The following is a 13,730-nucleotide window of genomic DNA, read 5'->3' on the forward strand; positions in this document are numbered from 1 at the left end:
TTTAAGCTCACTGAGCCCCAGCAACTTGTGAGTGCAGTCAGAGATCAATTTGATTTTATAAGCTTTGCATATTTGGTCCTTACCACTAATTGGCTGCAGACAAGAAGCTGATCGGTCTGGTCGATTTGGATGTGGCTTTGCAGTTAGGGCTATGATTTCACTGTGCCTGTGCTGTTCAGTTTATGCTGTGTGATGCTCTCTGCTTTGGCTTATTTTTAACCCTAGCAGCTTCTAATAAGTGTCAAATAAGCAGCTTCTAATAAGCTGCTTAGAAGCTGTGTCTAATGAGTGTCTTTGCTTTGCATTTCCCATCCCCAAAGAATTACACACTAGTCTCTTCCTCTATTCTCAAGCTGGCCATATCTATAGCTGTGGCTCGCCATTCTCAAGTTAGCAGTAAACCAAGGTATTAACACTTTTAGAAGATTTGGGTGTTGTTTTTTTTTTCCTGAAAACAAAGTTCAAACCTTTTATCGTCTCAGATTCTCTGTGAATGCAGCCTATTCTCTCATAGACAATAATTTTAAACTGTTATTTTATGCAGCGTTTTTTCTTTTAGTCTTTCAGCCATCACTTTAAAAGTGCCTCTGAAGAGTGGCAGTGGTAATGGGCATTTTTCTTCCTTTGTCAAATGCAAATCTCTCACCTCCCAAGTGTGAACATACAAAGATCTCTTATTGGCACGACTTTATTTTTTTTTTAAATAACAAAATTAGGCTACAGTTAGCTAAGCAGTGTGACCTGATTCGTGCTGGATCAACATGTTATCAGCTCAAGGTTGTCACTACAAAGTAAGTGTGGTGAAGCCTGCCTGTTCCAACTAAAATCAAAGCAGCCTCTTGACATATAGCAGTGCTGAAGTCAGCAGTTTCTGCAAAGTGGGTCTAAATGGAGACTGAAGGATCTTTTCTGTGTATATATGTAACTACCAGTGCCAACCTAATCATTTATAATCAAATACTTCTTTGTCATATTCTTACTCAGGAGGACATGGGAGGAAACGGTTCTAAGAGATGTTTTTGTTCTTTGGCTTTTCCTTATCTATGAAAGATTTGGCTTTGTGACATATATTTAATGGTTTCTCTAAAGTAGGCCACCTGAGAGAGCCCATGGAGTAATTCACTTTGCTGAGTTAGCAGACAAGGCCATTGGACAGAGTCAAGAAAGACACTGCCAACTGTGACGCAAATGAATCAATACCAGTGCAACTGGATCAGTTTGCTTCTTCCGATACAATGAGAAAAGCAGTAGCACAGATGCAATATCTGACAGGTTTTAAAAAACCGATATAAACACACACACACACACACACATTGGGTTGGCTTTTATTGGAAAGCCTAGATGCAATCTATAGTTATCAATTTGTGGAAAATTCAGGACACATATAAAGTTAAGAAGGCAAATTAAAAGAACAATACAAATCAGACGAAATATTACATCTCAAAATATCAGGATAGCATTTTGACTGGCATTGCCTAAAATATTTAGAATCTCCTTTTTTTTTTTTTGTAATATGCTGCTTTTATTTATACAGATTTTTTTTCTTTAAAAAGATCTTTTGTTTATATATTCCCCAAGGTCACTATTTCCTGCAGGAGCATGTCCAGATCACAAGTCTTTTTTAGCAAGAAATAGGCTCATTATACCTACTAACAAGACCACTAATTGGCTTGATTTGACTTCATCTAAAATGATCACCAACAGATACTATAATTTGTTGTTTATTGGTGCCAGAACAAAGGAGAAGGAACTGGTATGCGTCAAGTAGAAGATATATTTCATTGTTGACATGTTATACAAGCTTTTCATATTCAAACAGAACAGAAACATTTGACATAATTTAGAATATGAGCCTATTTCAACAGAGAGCACTTACAGCATGCTAAATACAGTGCTGTGGAAGAGCCACCCAACAGAACTGCAAACACCTAGCATTTTACATCTTTAAAAAGAATACGTAGATCAATGACACGCCTCTGGGGTCTGACATATCCTCTCTAAATTTAGGGCCCTCAAGACTTCAAGGGTAAAAATACTAACAACTAATCTGTGCTTTCATTCTAATAGATGATTAGCATTCATTATATGTGTAATTAGTTCTGTATGCTCTACCAAATACATACATACAGTAATAGCACTGATACTGTAGATTCGGTAGCGACTTGGCTGGGAGAAAGTCAAATCTGTTTATCAAACAATCCTAATGTGCAATTTAGAGTATGTAATACCATAGACTCTCAGAATACAAAGCAGTTAGAAAACTATTTTTATTACATCCACTTGAACCATTCATAGTTAAGACACGTTCACTTACTATGTTTCGTCATTATAATACATGGATAGAAATACTGTGTATATTTCAATGAACATCAAAAACCCCCAATTTTGTCTCATCTTAAAAATATTTATTTTTGTGGCTGAATTTAGTGCTCATGAGAGTAAAGCTCTAAGAATGGTTTCAGCCAAGATGCAGAACAGATGCCATAGATGCCACCACAGGCTTCCTATAAGGAACCATCTGCACACTTCGGTTCTGTCCTGCAGCAAATATACTGGGCCTTGGAGCAGAGCATGCCAAATCTATGCAGTAGTGTGGAGATGCAGACTAGGCACTACAACTGGACCTTCATCACCATCCCCAGGTTCAGCGTTCACAGTAATGGGATTTGATCTGCCAGCTGAAGGCCAGGAGATGACCCTACTGAAGAGCCTGCCTGCCTAAAGAGCAATTCTGTAGCATCAGGTCAGAGGTACGCTTCTTCTATCCGGAGTTACAACATCTAAAAGAGCTGTACTATACAGAAGACAAAGTTGACATAACTGGATGAAACTACATCATTTCTTCTTCTTCTTCTACATACAATTGCCAAGCACCTGAGACACTATTCTCTCCATTGTGAAACAAAGCTTCTAAAAAAACAACAGAAACCCCACCTGGTATGAATAAATGTCCATTTATTACGTTAGGGCTGGAAAAAGACAAGGAAAACCCAACCTATTAAAGTCTTCCATCATAATAAACGAGACTGATTTGGTTACTGTGCCTTCTAAGAATGACTGATGAAGTGGCACTGGCCTGGGTGACAGGAGAGGTACGGGAGGGGAAGGAGCTGCGGTCTGATTCAGGCAGCCACTTCGGAGTGTCCCATCCTATCAGCAGAGTGATAGATGCACAGCTTTAGACCTAATACAAAAATATTAACACTTTTGGACATTAGTCATCACTGTTATATCTCTACAATATAATCCTTTATACTGTACAGCTATAACATAAAAGGTGCAATTCCTTTTTCTTTAAAAAAATCACACACAGCACATGTTTTTATCATTTTATTTTTTAAGTATAAACTTTTTTAAACACTTTACATAAATTAACTCCTCTGAGACTAATATTTGATGTACAGTAAATTGTAATTCATATAAAAATCCATAAACAACTTGTCTCACATAATTTACAAAAAAATCAGGGTTTCCTTTGCTTATCTGCAACAAGGATTCTACTTGCCATTTCCCCCCCAAGGCAAACCATGTCAGCATTGTAAAATCCATTATTAAATTCCCATGGTAGCATAAGTCACTTGTGCCAATGTCCTTTTAGAAAGCAGCACAGTTTAAAGCAGTTGGGTTGTCTATAAACAGTAATTTTTGCCCCACGTTTTAAAATTAACAGATACATACCACATCCTATGCAGTGAGAAAGAGAGAGAGAGAAAGAGAGAGAGAGAGAGAGAGAGAGAGAGAAAGAGACTACTTCTTGTAAGCAAAGGTCAACAATTCAGTAATATTTGGAAACACTGTATGGGTCTGTATCTTAATTAAATACAGTGCCTCAAAGGAACAGCCAGCCTGTTGCAAAATTTGTAGGCCTTTTTCTTTTCGTTTTTCTTCTTTTAATACTTTTCAGTCCAACTTGAGTGCAGCGATATGCATATGTAAACATATTCTTTAAAGCAGATCACCTTTAAGGTCATTGAGAAAAAAAAAGTTTTGTCATTAGCAGTATCATTCTTCTGGAAGGCGCTCTTCGTTACAGAGTCTGTTCTGATTGTGCTACAGAAAAAATCTGAGCAAAGATGTAAGCTTAGGCTCAAGTAGTAATGCAGCAAAACAGTTTGGTCTCCTTTTTAGAAGACACTGGTACACAGTCTCTTTGGCAGCCTGAGCTAAGCCAGTGTGTTACCTCTTTCCTATCTCACTTTGTCTGAGGAACTGTATGTTGTTAGCGCTGTCTGCTAATTCTGGATATTGCTCCACAGAGAGTACATAGTACCCATCGTATCCTTGTACCTTTCCAGCACTTAGCAACTGCCTCTTTTCTCCTTCTGTCCACAACCTGGCACCTTCCTCTCCATCTCTTACTCTCTGTTGTTCTCTGGCCCAGGCACTGGAAAGAGCTCTTTGCCTGGCTTGCTCCAGTATCCGGGCCTTTTCCTCATCAAGTGTCATGCCGTAGCGGACATGAAGTGCTAAAGCACCATATTGCATTTCCACATCAGCAAACCTGCGAGTCCTGCCATTTACCACAGTGGTGGACTGGGAAACAGTGACGTTGATGCCGTTCTCCAGGGCCTTCCGCCCACTTGTCAGCCTAAGTGTCCCAAGGTCACTCTCGGGGGAGGTGGTCTTGATAAAATAGTGTGTGTCCTTTCCCTCAACGGTGAAATGCAAGTTTTCTAGGTAGTAGGCGTTGTTCAGAACCGCTGCCACTTTTATGCAGTCCTCATTCGCAATGTTGAGCACGTTTGTTTGCACTTTGCCTTGATTGACAGCAAGCATCACTCCTTTCCCAATCAGAGACTTCACGGTAGCAAACCACAGCCATGACTTCTCTCCACTGGATTTCCGTCTGCTGACCTGCACCTCTGCCATCTTTCCCAGGGAAAGGAAAGCCTTTGCTTGTCTCGCCACTTGTTGTTGCACTCCAGAAATTGGCTGTAAACAAGAACAGACAGAAGTTTTACCAGCCATCTGTAGCCTTCTAGATGCCAAACAGCCAGGCTTTCTTGGTGTGCTGCCCGTGGACGACAACAGGATATGCCACAACTGACAGTGCCAAGGAGTTAATTAAATCTACATACTGCTTGTTCTGCTGAGTTACAAGACTATTTTGTTTGATAATGTTCAGGTCTTTTTTCTCTTTGTCTCCCTGAGAACCTGCACAAAAGTAAGATTTAACTTCAGAGGCTACTTACTGGGCTGCACAGGACAGACCTTTGCAATGCTAATACTTAATATGGGGTAAGCGCTATCTTACTGCACTGTCATCTCATCATCTGAGCTTGTTTAACTCTGATTCCTCTCTACCATGGCTCCATCCAAATTGAGGACATTTTTACAGGTCACGAAGCTGTGCGCTTTAGAACAGGAACAAGCCTTCCTTTATGCTGAGTCAGGAGGCTGCAGTCTGAGACTGAACTGCAGGGAGGCTCTGGTAACCCCTCAAGCTGCTAAGGAAGGGGGGGAGGAAATCAAACTGTAATGACAGTCTTGACATTGAAAGAGAAGGAAGCAAATGGTACAGAGCAAAGGGGTGGAATCTTGGGGACTGAGGCCTTGCAAATAATTGCAGAAACTGATAAAAAGGGGTGTGTGAAAAAGCTGCAGCCAATTCAGTTGTGTGAGCTTCCATTTCCCTCCAAGTATCAGCATGCTGCCTAAAAGAGACAAACAGCTTCTCTCCCCAGAATCTCAGAGGGGTGCAGTCCTGAATATAGCAGAGTGCTTTGTTGACAGCTAGCAAAGAGAAGGGGCAAGGAATGAAAAGAACAAATGGGCAGGTCTAAAATATGCCTACTTGGTCGTTCATGTTTTACCGTACGACCGTACGACTGGGGCGTACGGTGAAAAGGTAGACATGCTATAAAGGGGAGAAAGTAAGAGGGGCAATTGTGAGGCGCAAAAGCACAAGATGGAAAAGCTACGATAGGAGAACCTGTTTAAAAAGTTGGCTTAACTGTGAAGAGCTATGTGTGGCCCAGTATGCCTGATGGACTCTTGGTGAAGAAAGAGCATAGCTGCGGAACGGGACCTGACAGCATAACTGCCGTGGTTAGCCAGAACAGCTAGAAGGGCGGGAGCAGCTAGCAGGAATGGTTAGCTAGTGCAGGTAGGAAGTGGGGCAGCTAACATGGGGTCAGCTGTGGATGGGGTAAGACCTGACAACTGCACAGGATAGGCACATCTTATCTGTCTAACCCTGGGTCTTAGCAGCTACAAGCTGTGAATGAGCTAGTATTGATGGGGGTGGGGAACAGACAGCTGCCCTAGCAGTTGTCTCAGCAGGAAACAGAGAGAAAGACTTAAATAGCTTTGGCTGCACTTTTGAAAAGGAGCACTTAGCTTCTGTAGATGATCCAGTTTATCTTCCAATTGACCCCTTCTCCCTTCAGTAAAATACTGTTTAACCCACTTGATTCATTGCTGACAAACGAGGCAAACGCCTGTTTAGTTTTCCCGAATTTCTGGATGGGAGACCAAGCAAGAGTCATTAACAGAATTCTCCAACCTTAATTCAGCCTTGCTGCTAATCAAAGCCTGGCAAAAGGTTTGCAAAGGCTTCTCTGCTCTGCCATGAGGACGGCTTTCTGGAGGGGACAGTTCCCGAGGGAATTACGAATTGACTTGGACTCTCAACTCCTCTTGAATGTGGCAGATTCCCGTCTGCACTTGCTAACAAGTATGGATTTCAGCTGTTGTAAATCCTACATGAAAGCTATTGAGCACAAAATATATTCTAGACAGCATGCCCATCAGAGAGAGCAGCAAAATGCTACAGCAACTTCATAATGACAAAGTTTGTTTATTTTTAACATGTATCCTCAGAGCACTGAAGCAAAACCTCAGAGCTCAGTAAAGCTCACTCACTCCAGAATGTTTCAAAATACTAAGTGGTTTGTGTGTTTACTTCTGGCTACTTGTTCACCAGTGAATATCATAGTCACAGCCTCTTCCTGCCTGAGAATTTTTAATCTTTGTGTTCCTCCCGCTTCTCTCTGTCATGTCACATGCCCCTGGCACTCCTCACGTTGCTGAGCTCTTTCGTGAAGATTTATGACAACTAGCTGTCTGCTCTCATCTCTTTGACCACCTTTGACCAAAAGACTGGTTCTTTTCCTGGTGCACCTTTGCTGGTGTTAGTGGATAATTGCATTCTTGAGCCTCTGAGATCTAAATTAACAACCTCTGATAGTTCTTCACAGCCATGCCGTATGACAGGTCTCTTAGCTCCTGATACAACAACCTTGCCTGGAATACTTGCAATGCTCCTCCTTCACTGCTTCTGCTGTTCATGGGAAACACTAATCTCATGCTGTGCTCTAAGGTCTTCCCCCATTACGCAATCCCTGGCTATTAAAAAATATATATATACAGTGGGTCTCTCTTCATGCATGCAAAATTAGCTTGCATATGCTCCCCTCTCCTGGGCCACCCTTCTAATGATTTTTTGTCTAAATTAAGTTGTACGGTTCTTCAAGATCACATCCTCTTTTAATCTCGTAAAGTTCTTTATCACAATTCTTGTAAAAAGAGATCTGGTTTTGACTGCTCGCTAAGGGATTACCTATTTTATTGTCTCTTAACACTTCCTTCTTAACTGAGAATTGTAGGATTTTTCAAGGGCATAGGTCTTCAATTGCTGACTAAGTTTGATTTGTAAATATAATTTTCTTAAATAGCAGATTTAGATTTTAACTTCACATTTATTTCTTCCACAATTTAAAACTGTAGCAGGTTTTCAGGACTGAAGTTCATTTTTTTCCTCCCAAAGAACTTCATAAGCACATGGAATTTTGGTTTTATGTAATATAATGGGTTTTACCTCAGGTAATTTCATTTTCAATATTTTATCTTTACATATAAAACATGGTTAATATTAAAGAGAAGTAAAATTGTAGTGGTGCCTGGTATGCATAATTTATATCACCTGTTCTTCTGTTTATTTCACAGTCTAATTTTTACTACAGTGTTCAGTTTCTGCCTTCAGGCAGAGTATTAAGTACAAATCTAATCTCTGTAGTTTCTACTATGAAACTTAGACATCTTTAAAGGGTCTTAAACTCCTTCTCACTGATTGTTGTCTTTCTGCGTTATTATTGCTGAAAGCAAACAAAAGCTTATTTAAAATGGCACCTAAATTAGCAAATCTGTAAGAAAACCCACCATCTATGATTTCTCAAATTCTTTTGAAGGTAGATAAAAATTAGAGGTTTGAAAAGCACTGTTCAGATTTAACTTAGCAAGTAACCCTGTCAGGATTATCCATGCCTAAATAAGACCTGAATAGAAGGGAGCATTCTGTCTTGTCCCATTTATATGTTTGGTTTTGTTTCTTACTGGTATGTCCTCCCATTGCTGGCTCTTGACGAGTTCATAAGAAGGTTCTGTTAAATCAAATTTCGGAACAGGGAAACCAGGAATGGCGTTGTGCAGATGGAAGCCGAATGTCACCAGCCAGCTGTTAACATCTGAAAGAGAATGATTAAAAAAAAAAGTATTAGAATTGTTCTATGTTTTGCAATCATACATTTTTACATGGAATAGTTTTTGGCATAGTTGATTTCCTTCTGTAACATGAAAATTACTCAACAGTCTTCGTTTTGATATGGATGAATTTTGTACTACACCTGGAACAGCAAGCCTATGCCATAAACTTGAAGTTATAAACTTACAAGAAGACTTCTGTTCTGTGTAAGAATTGCACTATGCTAATTTGAAAGGCATGGCAGGTTTCAGCAATTCTGAAGGCCTTGGTGACTTCCAGAACAACTGTAGGAGCACAACTAAAGTGAGATTTCCTTCTAATATAACCTAAACTAATTGGGATTTCGTGGTCAGGCTGCACAGTGTCTATGTTGCACCTTCATCATCAATAGTTTAAAACAAAGCAAGAAAGAAAAAGTACTGCAGAGAACATCCTGTCCTTTTATTACGTATGTGTTATTGTACTGTCTCCCAACTACTCCTGAAATAACACCTATGCAGTCAATTACCTTTTACATGATTTGGCAGATATTTTATATTGATTCAAGAGAAATCTCACCATCTTCGAGATGAAGTCGAACTGATGAAATTAAAAGCTAATGAAATGTATTACAGTTGCATCAGTAAGCAGACAGAATACTAAGTTAGCATTAGATAACATTATTTATGATACATTTTATGTTCTGTTAAAAATAAATAAATTAGGGATGCCAACAATTAATTAGTTCACAACTCCTGGGCAAGAATGGGCGCTCTACCTTGCTTCTGTCTTTCTACCCTATCTTTCACAAATACTAAGCTCAGCAGAAGTTGGCAGAGTGCTCCTTACCAAGTCTAGTAGTCTTCATTTAAGAAAACCCCAAATAAATGGAACACGGAATCAGATTTTTCCAAATGTGAAAAGAATAAAATAATATTTACCTTAAAATAATATCTAACCTTTCCAGATAAATGATGTGCCTCATGAGGCTCTGCATCTAAAACTACCAGTCAGCCAAATTACTCATTGTAATAACCTTACATGAGCAGCGTGTGTCTATGTATTCCATACATCAAAGATGTTAAGAAAATAACTAAAACTGTATTTTGAGGGCCATTTTTGAACAAAGTGCGTCATCTTCACTGCCACATAGAATCTGATTGCAACTGCATCCCCTACAGCACATGCTGCTAAAAGAGGATGGATTTAAAGGTCTGTTATTATCCTTGCTCCCAGGCAGCCTGTTAGCGACCCTGTTAATAGCTGCTGTTTGTTAAATTAATGCAAACCCACTTGATTCCCAGGATGCTTTTCTGAGTGGTAGTTTCACAACTCGTAAGTAAGTGGGGCTGAGCCCCTCCTGTAGTCTGGCACTGTGTAAAATATTTCAATTATTTACATCTATTCAAATATAAAAATTCAAATGTATCTGAGCAATGCGTTTTTCAGAAACTTGTGGTGATGTGCAATCAGATTTTTTTGTATGTAGAATAATGGAAAACAGTACACATCACCAACTCTAGACCCCCCCAAAAGCATGTAGGTTCCCTAAGAATTCAGTTATACAAGAAGTGGCATGTTAGCAGCTCTTTGTTGCCAGAAGAAAAAATTCATGCTCCTTTTTCTATATCCTACTCCTGCCGTGCCCCTGGCTGTGTACTCATTACTTTGTGCTGGCCCTGGAGCTTATTGGACTTGTCTTTCTTAGCCAAATTACATTAGTAGCCTTGCAAAAACCTACCCTGGAAAATATCAGCCAACTTCCAGTTAATATTTGCTGCCATGTTAATGACTTAAATTGTTCACAGAAAGACCCCTTGCTACCTTACAGTCTCACTCCCTCTTGTCTTTGGTCTTTCTGGTCCATGAATATGTCCTTTTTACTGCTCAGTAGCCCAGGGCCATGAAGAAGCCTGACTCTAATGCACATGTAAGGAGATTCTCATGAACGGTCTTGAGGCATTCTTAATCTTGTACTGGCTCAAGGACTCTATTTTTTCATTATAAGAGCACTGGATAATGTGTAACAGTATTGGAAGGAGAACCTAGGGCTCCTCTTTCCTTTCCACTGAGATCTCTACCTGAGGTATCTTCAGTCAGTGGGAGAGGAAGAGTCAGTTTCCACTGGTACTCCAAAATGTACTTTGCAAAACCTAACCCCTCTGTATACTGAGATGCTCTGAATTATCTTTTTGGGTCAACAGTCCAATAATACAGTGCCATAAGGACACTGTAGGGCACGAGGTTTAGGTTTAGCTACCTAAACCCAAAAGCTAATAATGGCCTCTGGATCTTAATGTCTTACGCAGGTACCTAAATCAATGTCTTAAGCTAGATGAGATATTTTCAAGACCTCCCATTTGCTATCTCCCTATTCCTGATAAGTGTGTTTGTTATAATTATTGTCATTGCTAAGTGCTTAATGCTTCCTCATAAAGAACTTTTCCAAATAGGACATACTTCACCAAAATTGTGAATTCCAGTGTAAATTGGATGTCTGTAGGTCCAGCACCCCCAAGTTAAAATCACTTGTTGATCTGGTTCTGAATGCCAAGTACTTTCCTGAACAATTATCTTCCCTGAGAGTTTCTTTACTAACCTTCCCCAGACAATATCCTCAGCATATAACACAGATAATCAGGTTCCAGGTCATGAGACCACAGAAATGTAAATTTTTGAGGAAGTGGGAGACAGTCTTGCAATTAAGTACCCTTCTTTTACCTGTGATATAATCCTTCACATCGTGTATTTTACTGGCTGGGTTGTTATTTCTAAACATGTACAAATTAAAAGGAGCTGGATCCTTCCCAATTCTCTTCCAGATTTCGATATCAGGTGTTGTCCACCGGCCTGCCAGGATGTCATAATCTCTTTCTCCGAAGTGGACTAGCTTGGTCAGTGGGTCGTATAAGCCTCCGTGGAATCCTATTACCAGCTGGAAGTCAAGGTTAGAGTCGAAATAGATCTCTCCGTAAGCAGTGTATTGAATTTGTTTAAGCATGAGACCATTGCTACTGAAAACAGCCAGTGGTGTCCCCGTATTGTCTGATGCAATGTAGAACTCATCTCCACTGCTAATTTCCATGGCAAAAAGGTGTCCTTGTAGATCATAGTAAAGAGATGTGATCTCAGAACTTGAGTGGTTGTATACATGAGTTATCCTGGTTGGGTAAGTAAGGTCTGCGTAAAAAAACTGGAGATGCTGTCCAAGGCTAGTTTTACTGGAAACTCGTCGTCCAAGTCCATCATAACGGTAAATCACTGTCCACCCACTGCCTTTGCTATAAACTCGAGTAAGAAGGCCCTTTGAACTGTATTCAAAGATTTCAGTACCCCTCTGGCGCAGAAATCCATCTTCATCTAATCGGTACTGAACATCACCTAGTCGAGTTATTCTGTCCCTCAGGTCATAGCGAAGTGGTGTCAAACGGGCACTGCTACTGGGGTTGAGCAAGTGGAGGTTGCCATTCAGGTCATAGTTGTATCGCCACATTATTTTTTCATTCAGATAAACTGTCTGGAGCTGGCCATCTACATCATATTCGTAAGCATATTTCGTGGTGTTGGCAAACGGCCCGATCTTAATTTCTCTTTTTGTCACTCGTCCCATGTTATCATACTGAATTGTAATCCAATACATTAATGACCGAAATATTTCATATTGAATTTCCTTGATGCGGCCGTGTGCATCAAAGTGTTTTGTGTAGGTCATTACAGCTGTCGAAATGATCTGGTTAATATCATAATATATAACTCCAAATTTTCCAAATTGTTCAACTTTGCCAGAGATATCATCAAACTGGTAGAGATCAATAGGCAATGGTGTTTCATTGATGACACCCTGCATGCTAGTCACTCGGAAGCTATTGTCGTAGCTGTAGTCAAATCGGGCATTTACCATTCCGTCTTCGCTAAAGCGGAAAATCTGTCTGTCAATCAATGGGCCAATTTGCCTGTATCTAATGGTGCAGATAAAACCATCACTTTGGAGGTTTACTGTTTTCAGCACTCCTGCTGTCTCATCATAAGTAAAACTAACTCTTGTACTATCATATAAAATTTCTGAGAGCTTGGTCTGCCGTCTGTACTTGAATAATACTCTTCGGCTTGTCCCCAGGAAAGCAGTTTGAAGGAGCTGCCCTTCTTCATTGTAGTCCATTATAACAGAAGCATTACTTTCCGGGGGGTTGTATATATTCCGGAAATAGCCAATGGAGCGGATAGTCTGCATGGTATGACGAGCAACACTGGGCATGGTGACAGCAGAAAGCCGATCCAACAAATCATATTCAAAGATATACTGCCGTTGGCTATGAAGCAGAAGAACCATTGACTGAAAATTAAGAACAGATTTTTACCATGTGACAAATGGTGGAGTACCCCCCCCCCCCCCCCCCCCGTATACTGATGCTATTTCTTCACAAAAATGTGACATTCCCACTTGCGAAAATTATCTCCTCTTTAATTGAGTTATCCTTGACCTTACATGTTGTTAACATCTCCCTGCCTAATTTACTTGGATGCTTAATTGTAAGGGGTTCTGTAATTAGTAGTTCCACATTCATAATTTGCTACTTGTTATGACTGTATCACTCTTTTATCAAGCACTCACAGCTAAACAGCAGATTGTCAATGGATTGAGATAAGTCATGTTTAATATGGGAAGAAGTAAAACTGTCTTAGAGCCATTAACTCATGAGGAGAACAACATATGGGAGATACAATTTCTTCCCTACAATTAGAGATGATTTTGGAGAATTTGAAGAGCTTGAGATCCCTTAATACTGTGTTCTTGTTCTGTAAGGTTTTAAGACATAGGCAAGACAATTGTTTGATTATTCATATCAAAACGAGCTACCTGGAATTATTCTGACATTTTTCTGGTGTGTGGCTATTATGTATCATAGGTCTTAATTAAATTACGTCTGCAGTGACTAGTAAGCAGTACTTGCTGGGCCACAGCTTCAACAGAAATGTATTTAAACCCGAGAGAGAAATGGATTCTTGTTTTGCATAGCAGGCGTGAGATCTCACAAGCAGGATTTTCACAAGTATTTCTAGAGGGAGAGCTATCATTCACCAATCGTATATAATGAAGACTCCTAATCTTTCGCCTATCATTTATTTTGATGCTGCAACATATAGCAAATACAAGTTGACAACTGTAACTATTTAGAAACAAGAGCTTTTCTTGGTAGTGAAAAAAAACAACAGTGATGAAGTTAGAAACAAATTATTTTCAACTGAATCACACTGCAGAGATCTAGTC

General features: G+C 39.9%; 1 protein-coding gene across 11 annotated transcripts in view; it reads right to left on the reverse strand.

The window, feature by feature from the left end:
* Nucleotides 1-1,309: 1,309 nt before the first annotated feature.
* Nucleotides 1,310-13,730, reverse strand: part of TENM3 (teneurin transmembrane protein 3) — a 416,596-nt gene continuing 404,175 nt past the window's right edge. For all 11 annotated transcript variants that reach the window (XM_064449664.1, XM_064449667.1, XM_064449668.1 and 8 more), the window contains 3 exons: nucleotides 11,183-12,794; nucleotides 8,335-8,465; nucleotides 1,310-4,932 (listed from right to left, as the gene is read on the reverse strand). In XM_064449664.1, coding sequence (XP_064305734.1) covers nucleotides 4,177-4,932; nucleotides 8,335-8,465; nucleotides 11,183-12,794 — 2,499 coding nt within the window. In that variant the 3' untranslated portion in view covers nucleotides 1,310-4,176. The remainder of the gene's footprint in view (nucleotides 4,933-8,334; nucleotides 8,466-11,182; nucleotides 12,795-13,730) is intronic.

This window comes from Phalacrocorax carbo, chromosome 4 (assembly GCF_963921805.1).
Source record: "Phalacrocorax carbo chromosome 4, bPhaCar2.1, whole genome shotgun sequence".
NCBI classification, from domain to species: domain Eukaryota; kingdom Metazoa; phylum Chordata; class Aves; order Suliformes; family Phalacrocoracidae; genus Phalacrocorax; species Phalacrocorax carbo.